We start from the raw sequence: 20,512 nt of genomic DNA, 5'->3' as shown, positions 1-20,512 counted from the left end.
TGAAGGAAGGCAAAACTGACCATTGGAAGCAAATCCTGTTATAGATTCCAGTGGATTCCTTAAGTTCTCTATGAAAACTGCAGCTTGCTTGTTATGTGTGGTAGCTGAGTGCATTGCTAAGAGGGGTGCACAGGCAGAGCCATTCCAAGGGGAGGAGGGTTTGAGCCTGCCAGACACAGTCCCAGAAAAGAGGAGCGTGACAGGCCCAGACCTACTCCTTGACCATTGTGTATCTTATATCTATCAGTCCAAAGATGCTCCTAAGTTCAGGAGTATTAATTATCATTTTTTGGACACAGAGGTGCTTTATTACAAGGATAACATTTGCTGTCTGTCTACTTATTTATTTATTCATTTATTTGTTTATTTATTTATTGCCCTAGTTTCTTTTCCAAAGCTGGGGTAAAATAACAAAAGCAACGTAAGAGAGGAAAGTGTCCTTGGGCTCACCGTTCCGGAGAGATGCAGGCTATCCTGCAGGGGAAGCAGGGCAGCAGGCAGGGAGGCTGCTCACATGGCGTCTGCACTCAGGAAGCAGGGAATGAGCAAGACATGAGGCCAGGCTATAATGCACTGAGGCCTATGCCCAGCAATCCAGTTCCTCCAGAGAGACTCCAATTCTTGAACATTCCACAGCCTTGCCAAACCATTATCTGGGAACCTAGCATTAAGACATATGAGCCTTGCCGGGCGTTGGTGGCGCACGCCTTTAATCCCAGCACTCGGGAGGCAGAGCCAGGCGGATCTCTGTGAGTTCGAGGCCAGCCTGGGCTACTAAGTGAGCTCCAGGAAAGGCGCAAAGCTACACAGAGAAACCCTGTCTCGAAAAAAAAACCAAAAAAAAAAAAAGACATATGAGCCTATGGGGAACATGTCACAGTCAAACCCTATCTATCTATCTATCTACCTATCTATCATCTATCTATCTATCCATCCATTTATTTAAATATTTGTCTGTCTATCTATCGATCTATCTATCTATTTATCTATCTATCTAAATATCAATATCTACTGTGGTACTGGGGATGAAATCCAAGACCATGCACATGCTAGGCAAGCCCTCTACAACTGAGCTACATCCTAGCAAGTGTCAAGACTTGTTTATATTTGACCAGTTTTATCTCACAGAATCCTCCCAGCAGCAAAGCATCAAAATCGAAGCCCGTTGCCCCACCTTTCTGAATGATTGACAGAAAAAGACCAGAAGACTAAATGCCAGTGTCTGCCTGTCCCCCTCTCAGCTGAGCACTGGCTGAAATATATTGATACACGATTTCAGCATGTAGTCAACGTGCTGACCGGGTCACCTGAGTCATCTACAGCAGCAATGGGGACTGAGCTGACATCAGCCATAGCGCAAGGTTGCCAAGCTTCCAGTGTCCGGCTGACACCCTGCCTCCTCTGTGCTTTCTCCACCTACAGCTGGTGTGCACATCTGGAATAGGACCCTTGCCCAAATCCCCTCTTAAAGCCCTGCTACTCTGTTTATTCTGAGAAACTTGCAGCCTGATTCGGAAGCCTGTGGCTTCTGTGTAATGTCTGGAGCAGAGGTCAAGAGCAGAGAGAACAGACGGGGTTCCATCTGGTCCAAGACAGTCTTTGCCCTCTGACTAAGCCTGCCCTGAGTGTATTCATAAAATTAATAATATATAAGAGCATGTCAGTGTTCCACACAGAAATGGATTGTTGTGTATTTTAGTATGTTCTGTATAATGAATATATCAAGCCAATGCTATAATGTTTCCTTTCAAAATGATTTGAGTCATGATGTCAGACAATTGAAAGAAAAATTCCAGTGACTCATAAACTAGGTCAATGTTTGATGAGCCATGAAAGTGAAAGGTGAGAGGCTAGAGTCAGGGGCTTCCCCTCATGTGACCTAGGTGTGTTGAGGGCACCGATAGCATTTCTGTAAGGAAGGGAGCAACAGGATTTACCTACGTGGTGAGGTCTGCACTGTTCTCAAGAACTGAGTGGGAATTACCCACATGCCTGATGCCACTTAGCTTTCTCTCCAGGCGGCCATAGGCTGAGTGATGTTAGCAGGGCCTGGAAAATGTGAGGGGAGCTGGGCAGAGAAGGAGGGAGAGAGGGGAACATTCAAGGAGCTAAAAACCCAGTGGTACCTGCTGCCTAGAGAATGGGGAGATGGAAACAGAGTGGTCTAGAATTACCTCAGGGATTCTGGTCTGAAGGTCTAGAAAAGAACCCTTAAGATGTGTCAGCAGGAAAACCTGTACGAGGGTGCTTTCCTTCTGCTGCAAGGCAAAGACCCTGTCTGTTTCCCGCAGAAGCATAGATTTAGAAGTCATCCAGTTAATTTCTGCAAGGTGAAACTTAACACATTTAAACATCACCCAATGTCCCCTCCCTTGATTCTGAAGCTTCCAGCCCCTGTTTCTTGACCAAGGTCCCATGTAGTAGGTAAACAGATCATGTGGCTAATGAATTATCCATGAAGTGGATCCTTACATTTGTCTTGACACCTCCAGACTTTTCTGACTTCTGCGTCTGTAGTTTTACCTCTCCTTTTTATTTCATTATTTATATATAAAGACTAGTTTCCATCAACAGAAATATATAGAAAGGGGCTGGGAGTAGAGGGCATCCCATGTTACCCGGGAACTTTCTAGAACGATGTAGCATTTCCAAGAAAGCAGAAGAAAACAAGGGAGGGGTTTACCTGAGTGTATGATGACAAGATCTGATCATGTGAGATTTTGTGCTCTCCATCTTTCTCCCTTCCTCCCTCCCTCCCTTCCCTCTCTCCTTCCCTCCTCCCCTCCCTCCTTCCTTCCCTGCTTCCTACCTACCTCCCTCCCTTCCTCCCTCCTTCCCTCCCTGCCTTCCTTTCTGGCTTGGGCATAATCTTTCAGGAGTTTCCCTGCCTGAAAGACTTTCTGGAACATAAGCATACCAAACAAAGAGTACCTTCTTCCAAAGTGCTTTCAAATCAGTCCAGGAACAGAAGTCAAGTATGCTGACGGGCCATAATCCCGCCTCTGGGTGTACATGAATTGTACCTGCTTCTCATTTACAGTTCTCAAATCTGGATGCATTTCTGAGCTCATGGGCTCGTGTATGAGGTCTGGTTCTCCTGGTAAGTGTGATGAATAGTGCATTCCCTCGGGCACTAATGCAGCTCTGGTCTTTTGTTTCCATAGGTACTTATGGACCATTGGTAAGAATGTGTGGAAGAGGTGGAAGAAGAGGTTCTTTGTGTTGGTGCAGGTAACTCTTCAACTCTGTTACCAGTCTTAAGAGCGATCCATATTACAGACTGGGCAGGATGAATGCACACTTTTTAACTGAGGTCTGACACCCGGAGACCACAAGGGCCAAGCATTTAGCTCCATGATTCTTTCCAGGTTATAAACTCGAGGAACCACACAGAGAGTTCTAGCGCCCATAGCTGTAAAATATTCCCTTTTTGATGAATTTCTGGATTTTACCTGTTTGACTGTTACTGACAATACCACAAAGAACACCTATGGATACACAGAGCCAAACATGGAAGTACACTCACACATGGATATTAATGACATGTTGCTAATGTAGAAACAATAACTTGGCTCTCCCAGGTACATATAAAAATGTTTTGCATAGATTTGTAGCACATATCCCCACAAAGCCTCCTCACCCCTTTTGCTGTTGGTTTGTTTGATTTGCACTTGAAATTGTTCAGTTTGACAAGGAATTTGCCATTAACTCCTTCCATACTACCATACTCAATCCACAAAATGTTTATTGCAGTACTCTCTGAAACACGTCACCAAGTGTCTCACCTGGTAATCATGTTCCTGGAGCTCTCTGACTTGTGTTTGGAGTCATGCTTGTGTTGAGTCTCACTGCATGGCAGCAGTTCCAAGTGACAGTTCCTGGCAACGCTGCATTGTCGGGCCTCCACTGTAGAAACCTACTCAAGTGTGTCATTGAAACCTCTGTGCTGGGTCAGGGCCAAGTGGGTTCCGACTCATGCATAGGAGCTCCTTATTGCCTGCAACACCCTCGCATACCTTCCCAGCATCTACAGAAGCCATCAGCAACTGTTTGGCCAAAAGAAAGATAAAGGAAGGAGAGGCAATGCCTGACAACACCAGACAGTTCTGAAAAAGGACAGATCATGTGGTCTAGACATCTTCCCAGAGAGTAAACAAGTGGTCTAGACATCTTCCCAGAGAGTAAACAAGACACGGGGTCTCTCTGCATTCTGCATACCCAGGAGTGCTTCACTCAATGCATGACTTTTCTCTGAGAATCTCTGAAATGAAAGAATGTCTAGAAGCGGCTCACCTCAGGCTGGGGAGAAGACTCAGTCAGGAACGTGCTTGCCATGCAAGCATTTGATTCCCAGAGCTCACATTAAAAATGAAAAATAAATAAAAATAAGCCAGGAGCGCTGCTCACCCACAATCCCAGGGCTGAGGAAGCAGAGATGGGAAGGTCTCTGGGGCTCACTGGACAGCCAGTCTGGGTGAACTGGCTATCTCCAGTTTCTGTAAGAGACTTTGTCTCAAAAGATAGAGTAGAGAGTAATTGTAAAGGAGACTGGACATTGACCTCTGGCCTCCATGGGCATGTGTGTTGACACACATGTGAATGCAACGTATATCCGCACACAGGCATGTATGCACACACAAGTAGCTGATCTTTCTTTAGAAGAAGCTTTAGGGGAAGAAACTGGGGTAGGGGGTGTGCAAAAGGAAATGTGCAGAAAATGTCAGGGAAGCTGTGTCTGCATGCTGTATACTGAACCCAAAAGAAGAGAATGGCTTTTCTTGGCTGTGCAACTGGAACACAGATGTTTTGGAGCCTTTACACACAGACTTCCTCTAAGAGGAGATGAGAATCACACCATGGCTTTAAAAAAAGGGGGGGAGCTGTGTGCTGACTTTGGAAAAGCATAAAGGGCGCAGGCCATCTGAGGCTCTATGGCATTCCTAGAGAGGAGGACAGCTGCAGTGGAGGATGTCAAGAGGCTTTGTGGGGGGGGGTTGCTCCCTACCTTTAGAAAGTGATTACAGTAGCAGTCCCCACCCCATCCCCAATCAGTCGAACCTCTGTCTCAGGCAGACCAGACCTTCCATCTCTACCAGTCTCAGTGGACACGTCAGCTCCTTCATCACCAAGGTGATGGGAAGGCAGTGTCAAGGCACCAGTTGCCTGGTCTTGGTCTCGTGGAGTTGACTACAGGCTGCCAAACTAAATTCAGGGCTTCCTGTTGACAACCAAACTGAGGGTAAAGGGAACTAAATAGATAATTATAAGCAAGAAGCATGGCAAAGCCCCCTCGGCCATGGTCCCTAAAGTGTCTATGCCTTTAGGTTTACCTGAAGTTTCTAAACCCTTTAGGTTTACCTGCAGCCTATCACCCAATGATGAAAGGGATATGATTCACTGGCATCCTGCATCAAGATGTTCCTTGGGACTCACTGTCAGTCTGTAGGAAAGTGGCAAGGACCAGGGAGGGGGACAGTCATCACTCCTACTGAGTACAGTGTAGACAAACCATTGGTAACTAGGAAGACACCAGTTCCAAGGAGTGCTACTCAGTGGTCAGAACTCCAGATGTGAGTGTAGAAGGGAGCAAGGGGAGCTTGTGTCCATTCCAGATCAGAAAGTCTCAACTCTACTCCATTTATATCTTAAAGATAAGGAACTGGGAATATAGCTCAGTTGGTAGACTCAAGCATCTGGGAAGTGGAGGCAGAAGGATCAGAAGTTCATGATCATCTTTGGCTAAGTAGCAAGTTCAAAGCCAATCTGTGATAAATGAGAACCTGTCTCAAAAAGAGTATTGTTTTTCTTCAATGTACAAACTATTTCTGGTTAAAAAAAAAAAAAAGGAGGGGTCAGTGTTCCCTTTTTTCACAGTATTTCATTCTCACCTCAGTCCTGCCATATTGTATTTTAAATTGCCTCTAAAAAAATGCTAATATTAGCATATTTCTATGGTTCCTTGGAGTTTACAAAGAGTTCCTAAAGCTGGTCTTTGCAGATGTCTATACTATAGTGAGTACAAATTTTCTCCAAATTAACATTAGCCAAAGCTGAGACTCAAAGCGCCTACGTGGCCTGTTCAAAGACTGAGGTTGATGGGCCCAGAGAGGCTGCTCTTCAGAAGACCCAGGTTTGTTTCCCAGCATCTAACTGGTGGCTCACACCCATCTGTAACTCCAGCTCCAGGGATATGACACCCTCTTCTGGCCTCCACAGCTATGATGCACACCTCGCTGCACAGACATATGTGTACACAAAGCATCTATACACATAAAATTAATTTTAAAATATTTTAATGATGGTGGCTGTTGTCCAGCCAACTACAAAGCATAACACAGGTCTTCAGACTGCATCTGCCTTATATAACTAAACATGTAGGTGGGTCTGTTGCCCAAAGAGATTTACACATACAAAGTGTCCTAGAATTTGTTTACTTTGCATTTCATTGAACAGTGTGATTCCTAAAGGCACATCCTCTGTTTTAGGTTTCCTATAGACATCATGACTAAAATCTCTCACTATTCCAGCCTTCAGAAAAGATACTAGAGCTGAAAGAGATAACTATAGTTAGATAACACAAAATGACTTGGCTAGCAGTATTTTAATAACCCACCAAGATACACTACTAAAATAGGTTACTCTCACAAATGAATTATAAGTCATGTAAGTAGTTGAGTGTTTTAAAATTGTGAGTGAATGTGTTTCCACACAGTTACACTGAAGGATGTGCATAGGGTTGTATTCTGGTTGCAAATGACAGGAAATATGCCAAACTAGTTTTCTAGGGTTTACCCTTTTCATTTCCTGTTTGGTTTGTTTAACTGGTTGGTTGATTAGAATTTTAGATAGGCTATCACTATATACAGCCTAGCCTTTGCTTTAACTGGTGATCATCCTTCCTCTGCCCTTCAAGTGCTAGTATTAAGGCTGTATTCCACCACACCCAACTTCTTGGTTTGTTTTGTTTGTCTTGTGTGTTTGTTTTTTGGTTTGGGGAATTAGACCTAGGTGCTGGAGCGGCTCTCTCCTGCTCTACCCCTGAGCTACTCTCAACTCCCACTCCAGTAATCTCAGCTGAGACTCTGATTTCCATTGGTCTGATTTTGAAGAATTTGCCTATTTAGAATTTTCTACAACCCAATATATACACAGATGCTGATGTAGACAATGGCTTCTCACTCCTTTATAGCCTCTTTCCATTTTAAAAGCACCAGGAAATGAGCCAAAGGAGCCAAAGTCCAACCACCTGTAAAATAGAACTTTGATCAAAGCCCCACAAATCCTGGAGTCTATCCTCAACTCTACCCAGCTGTCTGTGCTGCTAAAGATCCCATTGACATAGACTAGGACCCTTGTAAGTCCTGTGCCGGTCGCTCGAGATCATCAAATCTCAACTCTGCTCTGTGGCCTCTCTGACTTCTACAAACACTTTCTAGATTCTGCCAATGACGTGATTACAACGGCACTTTCTGTCTCCTTAACTTTTCATCCAAATAAATCCAAAGCTGGGGTGTAGCACAGAGGAGAACACTAGCCTAGAATGTGTTAGAACCTAAGTCCAGTCCCAGAACCACTCAAAAGGAAAGAAAATCACAATTTAAGAAGAAACATGAATTTCATTGAGAACAGCTTTCTATTAGTAAAATGTGGTTGCTTTAAACAATTTTAAGTCCCCAAATCTTTGTTAGCTCCTGGGTAACCTCAAGGCATTCTAGAAAAACTAAGGTTCATCAAAAATGCACGATATTTGGAATTATTCCAAGGATATTCTTCCCTCCTTTGAATCTCAAAGTAAATTGTCAAACCCTAAAGAAGAAAACGCTCCCGCTGAGCCAATGCAGGTTTGTTTAGTTGGGTTTGGGGGGTTTGGTTTGGTTTCTTTGCCAAGCCTCTCTGCCTCAGTGTGCAGGGCACGTCACCAGTACTGCCAGAAGAGGGCAGCAGCAGACTGCAGGAAAGGAGCGGCTGGACCAGGACAGGAGCGAGCACAGGGCTGGGAGTGGTAGAAACCCGCCTCTGGAAGTCATGCCCTTGGGTTGTGGTGTGTTTGGGACCTAAAGTGCATATCAATGTGCTGATCTTATTGATAAACTCTACCCTGCCTCCTGTTGCCAGGTGAAACAACCGCTCTAACTCACTGCAGGAGTGATCTCCTGCCAGTGTCACAGGGAGGGGGCATCATGGAGAAGTTGTTGTGGGTAGGACCAGTCCCAGGTTGGAATACCCTGGTGCTGTACTTGAAGAGACCCTGTAAAATGTGGAGAAGAACATCACGGATTGAACAAAGTCCCCACCTGTCAGACTCTTAGCAAATGCCCATTGTTGTATGATAGGGTTTGCTTGTGGGTGTGTAAATAGATCCAAGGTACTCCTTCGAAGGACTGATCATCTACAGACAAACTCACCTTTGAGCTGCATGATGGTGCCAGATACATGGGGACTACTTAGTTACACACACTGATGGATGGAGTGATAGCTGTATGGGTCTCACACATGGTATGGAAATCTTAGTAACTACTCAGTAACAAGATGGCACTTAGGGGAATATGGAGGAGGATGGGGAGAAGGAAGGAGGGGACTTAAGGAAGAAAAGGGCACAGCACAGATAAGAACAATGAGGTTGAAAGACTTGGCAGCTTATGGGACCTGGGTAGGGACCTCTGTTGTAGGAGAAGGGCATCTCGGGGTGTTCTGCTTGGTACAATGAACTAGTTCATGTTCCCTTATGAAAATTCTCCTTGTAGTCTAGCCTGGTTTCCCTTACGTGGGGAGTAGTGCATCCATTCTTCAGAATCCCAAACTGGGTAGTAAAAATCTCCTGAAGAACCAACAGAGGGCAGCAACAGACAAACCAACCACGTGAGCATTCTCTTTCCTCTTACTCTGAACCTTCAGGACTCGGGACAGCGCAGTATATTGTGGGGCCTGAAAGCACCGGTCTTAATTGCCATTAAAAGGAGACCAATCTCGCTGTGGAGGTGACTAAGTTGTCCCTAGCTGGGTTTAAAGTCTGCTTAGAAAATGTCTCTTTCAATAAAGAGAAGTAGAGGGTGAGGGATGTGGCAGTCCTTCACCCAGGCATCTGACATCCTCGCATGATGGTAAATGTGCCTGTGAGCTTGGCTGGAAAATGGGGGTAAGCCTGCTTTGCCACAGGCTCCTCGCCAACAGGCCAGATGTAGAACAGTGAAGCATCCTCGCCAGTTCTGGATACACAGTGACAACAGGGTCCCGAAGGCGGGCCTGCAGCTTGGAGCGCCACCCTGCACTGCCGTGGAATGCCAATATCAGTAAAGTGAGGGCTGCCATTTAGGGCACCAGTGACAAGGGCCATGCCGTCGGGGCTGGGGCTGCCTGGCTGTGACTGGCACCTAGCAGTTGAGCGCTCATTGCTTGTGACAGCATGTCACTGCCGCACTTGTCTGAGACGCACGGGAGACTTTACCAAGAAGCTGCAAGTGCCCCTTCGATAGCTGTGGGTAGCCAGAAACAACAAGAGAAACTCAATGCTAAGACGGGACTGCAAAAGCAGTGCTGACTGTATATGTACACGGTCGGGGGGAGAAGGAGAGAGAGGAGAAGGGGGAGAGAGGAGAAGAGAAAGGAGAGAAGGGGGAGAGCGAGAGAGCATACGTTTTCATGAGTGTGAGTACATGTGTACCACAGTGCAGGTCAAAACAACAACCTTGGGGGCAGTCCTTGACTCCCACCTTGTCTGAGGTAGGATCTCTTGTTCCTCACTGTGTATGGCAGGCTGGCTGGCCTGTGGGTTTCTGGCAATCTCCTGTGTCTGCTTCTTGTCTGTCCATAAGAGCACTGGATTGTAGAATCACACTATGGCTTTGCATGGGTTCCAGGGAACCCAACACAGGTCCTCATACTTACATGATCCGTGCTTTACCCACCAGGCCATCTCCCCAGCCTCTATCAGCTATGAAGAAATCACCTTCTGTTCTCTAACTTCCTGCCAAACAGCTTACATTGTATCTATAGGCATGATAGCCCCGGCCAGGCCACCATTGTGTTAGGTAATACTCATAAAACTGCTGCCACAAAAGTATGTGTTGACCCAATCATTGTAAGAACAACAATTGTGGGATGTGGCAGTGCATAGGGTGACCCCATAACTCAGAAGGTGAGGGAGGAGAATCAGAAACTCAAGGCCAAACTGAGCTACATAGAGAGACCTGTCTCAACATGGTAATGAGAGTCTGGAGAGACCACCCAGAATCTACATTAAGAGGGGCTTGCTGCCCAGTCAGCTCTGCCTAACCAGTGACTTACAGGCTGATGAGAAACAGTGTCCAACAACAGGGTGGGTGGCTCCTCATATGACACCTGAGCCTGACCTTTAACCCCCAAACACAGGTTTACATACGTGTAAATGTATCCCCCACATGCACACAATACACCTGTGCCTATATAAACACGTACAAGCTGAAGGCAAAAATAAAAACCAAATAACAGTAATGATAGCAGTTGACTATTTCCAAGTACCTACTAAGTGTCAGGGACAGACTCTTAAGTGCATTCCACACATAAACCCATTTTACCCTCATGGCCACCATTGGATGCTACATCCAGTGTGACTGGGACAGCAGAGGACCAGGGTTGCAGTTGAACGTGGACAGTTTTCTGGGACATGGGGAGTGGTGGCGGGACAGTCTCACAGTCTGCTCTTTCTTCCTGCAGGTCAGCCAATACACTTTTGCCATGTGCAGCTATCGAGAGAAGAAAGCAGAGCCCCAGGAACTCCTCCAGCTGGATGGCTACACTGTGGATTACACTGATCCCCAGCCAGGTACCCACCCTTTCCTAGGCCATGGCCCCACAAAGTGCTCATCTCTCTCAAGCCAATGACAAGCTTATGCTGGCCAGATACTTGGTCCATGCTAGACCTAGACAGTAAGCTGTTACATCAGAGAGTCTCTAGTCCAAAAAGGAAGCACACATTTTGGCTTTTATATTCCTGGGACCACCTCAATGATGTACTGTGTTGTATGATGCTGAAAATATTCATGAAAAAGAATATACACTTATATACCAGGGACTGCATTTGTGTGAGATTGTGTGGAGTATGTCTGTGTGTCCATGTACATATGAGTGCACATGTGTACATGTGGAGACCACAGCTGTGAGTTGTGTGCATTGTCTGAGACAAAGTCTCTCACTGAAGCTGGCCCTCAGGGACTGGCTAGGCTGGAGGGCTGGCCATCAAATGCCAGAGTCTCCACCCACTCCAACACTAGGCTCACAGGTACGAGCCCAACGGCTACACGGTTGCTGGAAATCAGGCCCTCACCCTGTACAGCAGAGTCGACTCCTCCGCCCCAACCTGAACCATCTCTCCAGCCTCGGTGTGTGTCATTGTGTTCTGGAGTGTAAGGAAAGCTGCCCTCTGTGCATGATGTCCCCTGGCCACAGTCTGGGAACACACAAGGTTAGCTGATGGAACCCGAGGAAGAAACTTGCTCTCCCTGCCTGTGTTCCTTATAAGTTACCTCTCTGATAGAGGCGTCGAAGCACCCGGGCTTATGTAGGGAAGTGAGCCTTGCAAGTGGTGATATTTCTTGTAAGTTCTACATTGCACACATTCTACATCCTGCCCCCTCACACCTCTCCCCATACCCATTTTATTTTTTTCCCAGAAAACTGAATAGAAATCAGTCTCAAAGAACCTTCAGAACGAGTGGGGGGGTGCGAAATCATTTCAGCATATTAATGAACAGCAAGCACCGACAGCCCTCTCCCGGAGAAGTTCATTTTTATGCCAAATCTACACAAGGCTTTTCCAACCACACTGCATCATTTGGCCCAAAACCTTTTTTTCAACTCCCATATTGCTCTTCCACGTGCAACAAAATACACAGAAAAAAAAAGAAATAAAGAAAAAGAAAAAAAGGGAGTTTGAGAGAAGATGGAGCTTATGAGGTATTAACCCCAAAATATATGATAGAGAAGACCTGGCCCCACCGAGGGACATCAGCCCCCTCAAAGCCCTGGCCCTGGGTGATTCAAATGGTCCAACCCTTTCCTGTTTCTGTTTGTAACTGTATTCTGCTGTGGCAGCTGCTGTGGAGTGCTGGCTCTGTAAGATCTGAACTCATGTCTTTGCCCAGAAGTTTTCATAGTGAACAGAACCTGAAGTTTGAAATAAACAGTTCTATGCAACATCACAGAATGACAAGATTTCACATTGAAAAGCCAGCCTTTGGGGCATTGAGTAGTGGTTTGGATTTCTCTCGTTTCTTTTCTTTTCTTTTTTTTTTTTCTCACTCAGATGTCTTTTTAAAAAGTAAATTCAGTTGTGCCTGAGACGTATGTCTTAGAGGTGGAGGCCAGAAGGCCAGGGTGAGGGGGAACCAGGGCCATCCCATCCCTTCCTATCAGAAGGCCCACCCTCTCTTCTGTGTGGCCATGCTAGGTGATCATCACAGCCCCAGTGAGAGGGATCAGAAGCATCATCCTGATTCTCAAATGAAGAAAGAGACTGGAGAAATCACAGTCTCCCTGAGAGTGATGCTAGGACCTGGGACTAATCTAGGCCACCTTCTTGTACTTGTCTTGTGAACAGTTATAGCAAAACTGCCGTAGAATTTACAGACAAAGTCAGGCCTTCCGTGGGGGTGGGGAGCTTCTGTTCCACGCATGGGGATGACACTGGAATAGTCTCCTGTTTTTAAATTTGTCTTCACTTTATGTGTATGACTGTTTCGCCTGTGTGCATGTAACTGCACCACATACACGCAATGCCCACAGAAGCCTGAAGAGGGTGTCAGATCCCTTGGAATGGGGGTTAAAGATGGTTGTGAACTGCTGTGTAGATGCTGAGAACTGACCTGGGTCCTCTACAAGATCACAGAAGCTTTGAACCCCTGAGGCAGTGCCCGTTCCCTGCGTGTATATTCTTAAAGCTTCTTCTACTGTTTCCACTTTGATCCCATGAGATGTAATTGCTTACAAAAGATATAAGCTGATTGTGTTCTTGAGGGTAATAAGCCGTTGCTTCTCTCTGCCTTTTCCTGTGTGAAGTCATATTTATTTCCCAAGTAATATTTGATTGAAAGTGGAAATTCAACATTTCTATTGTCCTAAGAAAAGTCTAACTCAGAATTTTTGGCTTTCTTTTGATGCTGGGGTTGGCCCCCAAGGTCTTACACCTGCTAGACAACATAGCCACTGAGTTAATAACCCAGCTCCTTAACTCTGTATTGTAGAGTGCTTGTTAAAAATCCCTGGTTCTTACTCATCAACCAGAGAGGTCGAGCATATCCTCAACTTCCCTAAGCGTTGGAGGGGATTCCTATAGACTAGGCACTTGACCAACTTTATCTGAAGAGATGTAAGCAAGTTAACGATGTAGCCAGTATGTTCAGAGACCAGGGAATGCTCTTGGAAGATGAGCCTATTAGGGTCTGTCTTCTCCCTCCTCTTGGCTTTGCAAGCTATTAAAGAAGTTGTTGGGCACCATTGTATTCTGTTCTTCTTATTTCCCATAAGTAACTGAAGTTCTTCCATGGGATCACAGTCACTGAGACACAGACATTTGTGTTCAGTAAACTACCTGTTTAGGGGCTTTAGCATGCTGACCCAGAGACCTGATAGACAGTATTAGCATGCTGACCCAGAGGGCTGATGAACAGCCTTAGCATGCTGACCCAGAGAACTGATGGACCCCCCCCCCATAAGATTTGTTCGTGAACTGTTCCTTTTAAGCTCAGAATGAAAATTCGCCACTTAATTTTTTCTGGTTGTTTGGAGAGTAGGCAACAGTTTCTCAATTAAGCAATCAAGTCTCCCAATAAAATTATAGGCATTCAGAATATTTCCATGGTTACATTGATCTGCCCTGATGCCAAACAGAGTGGGTTAGAAGCCCACTTCTGCACTTACAGGCCAGCTTTGTATCCAGTGAATACTTGTACTCTTCTCCAGAACTTGGTTTCCTCACCTATGAAATGGGAATAATAAAATTTAGATTACATAGAGCCATTGGGTGCCTTAAATAAAGATTGGGGAACAGTGCTTTTTTCTCTCTGCCCTGAGTGACTACAATAGTGAGAGTTCCATGCTTCCTAAATATGTCCTCCAATGTCTTTCTGACCATTGCTTCAGACATTTTATCCTACCCCTGTCCATCAATAGGGCCCAGGGGAGAAGAGGATTGAGGTAGTAGGAGGGGCCTCTCAAACAAGGTCAACCCTGATATCTACCGATTGGAGCAAGGTGGCGTATTTCCAAGGTTACCATGAGAGTAGGCACATGTGATCTGTTGACCCACCCTTTTTCTTGGCTCCATGATGCTCATTTCTAAGACAGAGGCATCCCTCAAAGCTCTTCCTTCTTTTCAAAAGTTTCCTTCTTAGTGTGTCATCCATGAGGTTCGCTGGGTTCCCAGCTTGTTAAGTATGCACTATCCTTCCTAGATCACACATGTTATACCACTTATGAGAAACCAAATAAACACCTCCTCAGAATAAAAACCACCAGAAAGCCTTCCTTAAAGCTGTTTTGATGTTGTGACCCTGGCTCCTCTTTGTAAAGAAGTATTGGGCTAGAGAGATAGCTCAGTGGTTAAGGTGCCTGCTGGTTCAGGTTTTAGCACCCACATCGGGTGACTCACAATGAAATATAACTCCAGCTCCAAGGAATTTGATAGTCTCTTCTGGTCTCCACAGACACCTGCATATATATATCTCCATACACAGAGACATATATGTGTAAATAAATGATTTTAAAAATTAAGAAGTAGCTATTTATTTCCCCTATCCCCTGCCCATTATAAATGAAAAATCCCCACAATGTATAAACACTTGTAAAGAGGTACCTGGATTAACCTGATGAGCACAATGTCTTCAGGCCACCAGCAATAGCACCCAGCACCACAGCAGACAGACTCCTGACTGGTCTTCACTGGCAACTTGGAGATGCTAACCTGTCAGTCATGAGCCTCTTGGCTCTCCGCTAATGGGGATATGGTACATATCTGATGAAGGTATAAACTTTGTACCTAGCTAGAGAACCAACTCACTGAAAACGCGGGCTCCTGGAGTATGTCAATGGACGTGAGCTAACTTTGGCCTAAGCCCATAGAGATGTGTCCACCTACGTTGTCCTAATCAGTGACCTTGAGAATGACCTGCCGAAAACTGAGACCAAGTTAATATTAGTTGAGCACTTACTTTGTGCCCATACATTATGCTAGATACCAAAGAAACGGAAGAGGTTAAGTCAGACAAGACTTTTGTCCTTATGATACAAAGTGAATTATGGAGCTTACTAGAAGTTAGTTAAGAGCAACTGAGGGCTGGAGAGATGGTTTAGCAATTAAGAACATTTCCTCTTCTTCCAGAGGACCGGAGTTCGGGTCCTAGCACTCATGTTGGGAAGCATACTACCTGTAACTCCAGCTCCAAGGGATCTAACATCCTCTTCTGGTCTCCATGTATATGTGGGGGCACAAACACAAACACACACAGAGAGAGAGAGAGAGAGAGAGAGAGAGAGAGAGAGAGAGAGAGAGAAATCTTTTAAAAAAGAATAATAGAGAAAAATTAGTCAAGATGATAGAGACAGGTTATCAGAGACAGAGGTCAAAGCAGACCTCCTAAGAATGTGACTTTCATTCAAAGATATGGAGGAGGCAGGGTGTGATATAATCGTGCAGATATAAAGTGCATACATGAAAAGAAGAAAGGAGAGACGGCAGGTGGAAGAGAATCAATTGATGTGAATTACAAACCTTGACAGAACCTGGGGTTTTCTTTCAATAGGGCAGAGCCTCTGGTGAGTTCAGCAGAGAAATAGCATGACCTATTGTAGGAAACAGACTGGGTTCTACACTGAGAATTGACACTAGAGCATGAGACTGGAGGTAGCCAGTTGAAGCAGGAGACTGGAGAAGCAGTTGAAGCAAGGTAATTACAGTCAGATTCAGAAGCCAGCACTTGTGGCAACAGAAAGGTCCCCATTCTGGTGACCCAGGGATAGTAGCATCAGCATCTCAATATGCACGGGAGAAATTAATGACAGAATCAAAACTAGCCCAAAGGTTGTGGACTGCACTTTCGAGCTGCATGGGCCCAGCTCTCCAAAGGTGGAAAGGTTAGGACAAAGGTCGGGAGTTCAGCATTGAGTGTGGCATACTTGAGATGTCCATCCGTGTGCAAAGTCTAGAGGGCCACCTCTAACCTAGGTCTGGAGTTGAAGGGAGAACTCCAGAGTGCAGGGAAATGTAAGAACCCTCAGCACATTCCTCAGGGTCGGATGGCATCATCAAAATTGTAAGCAAAGGAATGAAAAACAGTAAGAGCATCAGGACACTTCCACAGTTAGAAGGTCGGGAGGAGGAAGAGGGAGAGCAGTGAGCAAAACAGAATAGCTCGCCACACGCTCTCACGCTGGGAGGCACCTGGGGCATCAGGTTTCCTGAAAGACAATTAAAGAGTATGTTTCCACAAGAAGAGAGTATCAACCACTGCTGATCATGTGATACAGTGAGTGGAATTAGGATTTCACATTGAGATGTGGCAAAGTTAACAACACTGGTGACCTTGACAACAAAATTTTTAGGCAAGCTGCCACCTGATCAGAGGAGCTTTAAGGCCTAATGGAGAGAGCCCCTTGCTGCTCAGAGGTGATCCTCAGCCCCAAAGCATCTACTCCATCAGAGCTCGTTGGAAGTTCAGGGTCTGGGGCTCCACTGCAGACCCACGGAATCAGAAGCCGCAGTTGATCAAAATACCTAGATGTGCCGCGTGTGCACTTATGACTGAGAAGCCTCAGTGGAGATCTTCCTTTACTGTAAAGAGAATAACAGAGGAGCAACTGAGGGGAGAAGGGACCAAGAGATGTGGTTGTTGTAATGGTGCTAGTGATGATGATGGTGTGTTGATAATGATGATTTATTGTTCAATATGGGGGAGAACTCAAGTGTTCATAGGCAGGTGTCTAACCGGTCTACTTGATGTATTGTCACCAGCAAGACAAAAAGACATGAGCCAGTCGTAAAGTGTTCCTTTACCACCCCGGTCCCACTCAGTGGTCAAGCAGTTTACAGGCACCCCATCCAGGAGTCAGATAAATTACTCCTCCCCATCTTGGCCCAAGGAAAAGCTGGAGACGTTGCTTTCTAAGGACCACGCCCTGCTGAAATCTTCCCAGCTCAGCTTAGATGTCACTCTTCACTTCTGTGCAGGTTTGGAGGGTGGCCGAGCCTTCTTCAATGCAGTCAAAGAAGGAGACACGGTGATATTTGCAAGTGATGATGAGCAGGATCGGATCTTATGGGTCCAAGCCATGTACCGGGCCACTGGGCAGTCGCACAAACCAGTGCCCCCCACCCAGGTGCAGAAGCTCAATGCCAAGGGAGGAAATGTGCCTCAGCTGGACGCCCCCATTTCGCAATTTTGTAAGTAAATAAGCCATTTATTAAAAAAAAAATAGTTCTGTAAAGTAAATCTTCCAAAGTTGAATGAGAAAAACTAGTTGCTTTTCTATATAGTATCCCAAAATCATGTTTGCTAGGGGCATGTAGCTAATACAGGTCGAAACTTGGGGCAAAATGTTACATGAAAGTAATTTTAAAGTGCAATACTTGACATTATCTCCCAAGGACTAAACAACAGAATGTATATTTTATGTCTATGCCTATCTTTTGGTTTTGCCGAGAGCTTGGAATTCACAGCCAAATGCGTATTTGTTTGAGTCCTTCAAATATGGTAGATTCCATATATCGTTGCTTCGTCTCCTCCTATTAAAAGGAATTTAAAAATAGGGATGATTTGAAATAAACTTAAATCTGCAATTTAGAACCATTTAAAAATAAATGATGACATTATCACATGCAGTGGGGGGGGCACGTACCTAAAATCACATTCTGAGCAGAAATACCAGAGACCCAAAACCAGCCCCAGTTCATTTGCATCTCCCCTTGCCTGTGTCTCTTTGCCTGTCTTACTGCCGTGTGTCCCAGAGTCTGGGCACTTCTCTCCCAAGACTTCTAAACCCAGCTTAAGGTGAAAGCCAAAGCCAGTGACTTCTTAAAGATCTTCATTTTTTAAAGAAAACTAAACAAGAGATCTACAGATCCATGGTTTATTCTGCACATGATCTTCAGCTTTACCTAGGGATAACTCCGGTGTGAGTCCCTCCTACCAACTGTCATGGTGGTTCCTTATTTCAGTGGGAGACTCCTCCATTCAGCATAGGTCACTTGTCTAGCAAGGAGACATATGAATGAGGAGTTCTCATGAGGCTCTAGCTCTTACAGCATCTGCATCCCAGGGAGGATCCAGATTACCCACAAGTCAGTCCCCCCAAAGGGGACCATCTCACACATTGACAAATACCATGGCAAATGTCACACAGTGGTCACTCACCAGATCAGGATGGCATTAGGCAAATAAACAGTCAAGGAAGACTTCTCAGAGCTTCAGTCCAAATGCTAGGGAGCTGGCTTCCAGATCTAGGAGGCATAGATATGACAGCAGAGGGGAGCCAGGGGCAGGGAGCCGAAAGCACAGGCTGCATGGCCCTGGGATGTACCGGGGCTCTGCTCTTGCTCCTAAGCCACAATTCTACAGCTACAGAAACTCTGGCGGGAAAGTGGCTTCTCAGCGAGTCTTGCTGCTGTGGGTGTTTCTAACTGACAAGGCTATGAGTCTTTGGGGGAGGCAGACTACGCAGTGGGGGCGCCCAGTTCTCTACCGATGGTTTCTTAAAAGAAGAGGCATTCCTTAGTGGAACCTGACAAATAACCACATTCAGTGGCTCTCCACACAGACAACCATGAAAGAATAAGAAAGACATGAACTTGGAACCAGGGCAGAGGGGATAACCCTGCAGGAGCTACCCCTGAGATTCCCACTCTAAGATCTTGACTGACATAAGGCATAGCCAGTATTTATTGAATTTCTAAATAAATGGCATCTGTGTGACAGGTCCTCCCCTCTCACTGCCTAACAGCCTCTTGTTAACATATTTGGAACTGATGTTATCCATCATACCCTCCTGAATTATCTTTGTATGAGAAAAATCCTAATTATAATCACCATTCCAGTCAAATCATGAAAGATCTATTTCAAGTGATATTTGGAAAATTCTCTTCTTTCCAAATGATCTCTGATTCTCCTGAGGTAATTTCACTTTGTACCCCATGTCTGTATTCTGGCATCCACCTACAGTAAGAAATGACTGCATGGCTTGTGATTGGCCCTGCATTTCTTCACTAATACAGGGAAGAGAAAGGACATCCAGGGGTAAAGCTGAATGGAGAGATAGTGGCATAGAACATATACTTGAAGCATGCAAGACTCTGTCCTGAAACTCTAGCATCACCCCCACAGAAGAATTTAAAAGACCCACAGAAGCTGCTGAAGAGGGATAACCCTTTGTGGAAATACACGAGGTCCAACAGTAGAGTTCTCCATGTAGACAGAATTCATTTCGTTCTAAAACTGAAGTGCAGGTCTTTGGAAACCAATAGAGAGGATTCAACAGAATGCACAGTGACTCAATACATGTCACAACCCCTATTTGAAATGTCTTAGATGGGTCATCTAGGAAATCCTAAAAGGTCAGACTTGGGAATAAGAAGATCATCCTTGTAGAGTCTATGGTATAGATTATACAAGTTAGTCAAGACAAGTGAGATAGTATATATATATGCCTATAAAATTGAGCAGAACCTGGAATAGTCCACCTTCTTCTCTGGTGACCTCTTAAACTCTGCCTAGGAGTGGAGGAACTTCAGGGAGTGTGAGGTGCCTTCATCGCTACCTGGCTCTCAAAGAGCAAGCCCACCACACCCAGCCATTCCAATTGCTCACTACAGGAGGCTCCTTTCTCGCAGACAAAAATGTGAATGACACTCATTTAATTGTGCAGTACCCAGTCTTCCCAGATGTGTCCAGTGGCTCTGTGATAAAGCAACCCAGTGATGCTGTTTTCCTTGGCCCTACTGCTGCTTTGTTGTCTCTGGAGCAGAGCCTCCACACTGCTTCACATTCTGTCTATTGCAAGCACAGTACCAGCAGGGCGCTTCTGTTACCCAGACTTAGAAACCAGCAGAGGAAGCCAGTGAAGATATAACCAGTCCTCCTTTGGCCCTTGAACATTTGTAGTTAAGAATAAAGAAACCCACAGGGAAGATCAGAAAGGGACCAGGGCTTTGCATCCCATGGTGTCACAAGGCAATTATGCCTGGCAAGCACACACACACAAAGCATGGCCTTGAGTAGGGCTCATAAGACTTAGTGGAACTTGCTACAGAATGGTCACAACTGCCTGTATTGTCTCAAACCATCTAACATGTCAAGCTTTGTTGGGGGGTGGGCGTGACCCACCTTCATTTGCTTGAGGCTCCCTTACTTGTAGCATCCAATCCTGTGTCCCAGAAACTCCTCAGTATCTGGAAAACTGAGCTATGTTGGTCACTGAGGACTGCAAAGCAAGAGAAAGGAAATATTAATTCTAGTATAGTTCTAAATAGCAAACCTTGGTCATTCACATA

At 45.4% G+C, this 20,512-nt stretch overlaps 1 protein-coding gene across 12 annotated transcripts in view; it reads left to right on the top strand.

The window, feature by feature from the left end:
* LOC114700784 (calcium-dependent secretion activator 1) overlaps positions 1–20,512 on the top strand; it is a 178,584-nt gene that overhangs the window by 11,113 nt on the left and 146,959 nt on the right. For all 12 annotated transcript variants that reach the window (XM_028880565.2, XM_028880570.2, XM_028880569.2 and 9 more), the window contains exons 2-4: positions 3,165–3,231; positions 10,693–10,801; positions 17,198–17,410. In XM_028880565.2, coding sequence (XP_028736398.1) covers positions 3,165–3,231; positions 10,693–10,801; positions 17,198–17,410 — 389 coding nt within the window. The remainder of the gene's footprint in view (positions 1–3,164; positions 3,232–10,692; positions 10,802–17,197; positions 17,411–20,512) is intronic.

Source organism: Peromyscus leucopus, chromosome 9, assembly GCF_004664715.2.
Source record: "Peromyscus leucopus breed LL Stock chromosome 9, UCI_PerLeu_2.1, whole genome shotgun sequence".
Classification (NCBI taxonomy): domain Eukaryota; kingdom Metazoa; phylum Chordata; class Mammalia; order Rodentia; family Cricetidae; genus Peromyscus; species Peromyscus leucopus.
The sequence above is the reverse complement of the archived record's forward strand: the minus strand, read 5'-3'. Positions and strand labels throughout refer to the sequence as shown.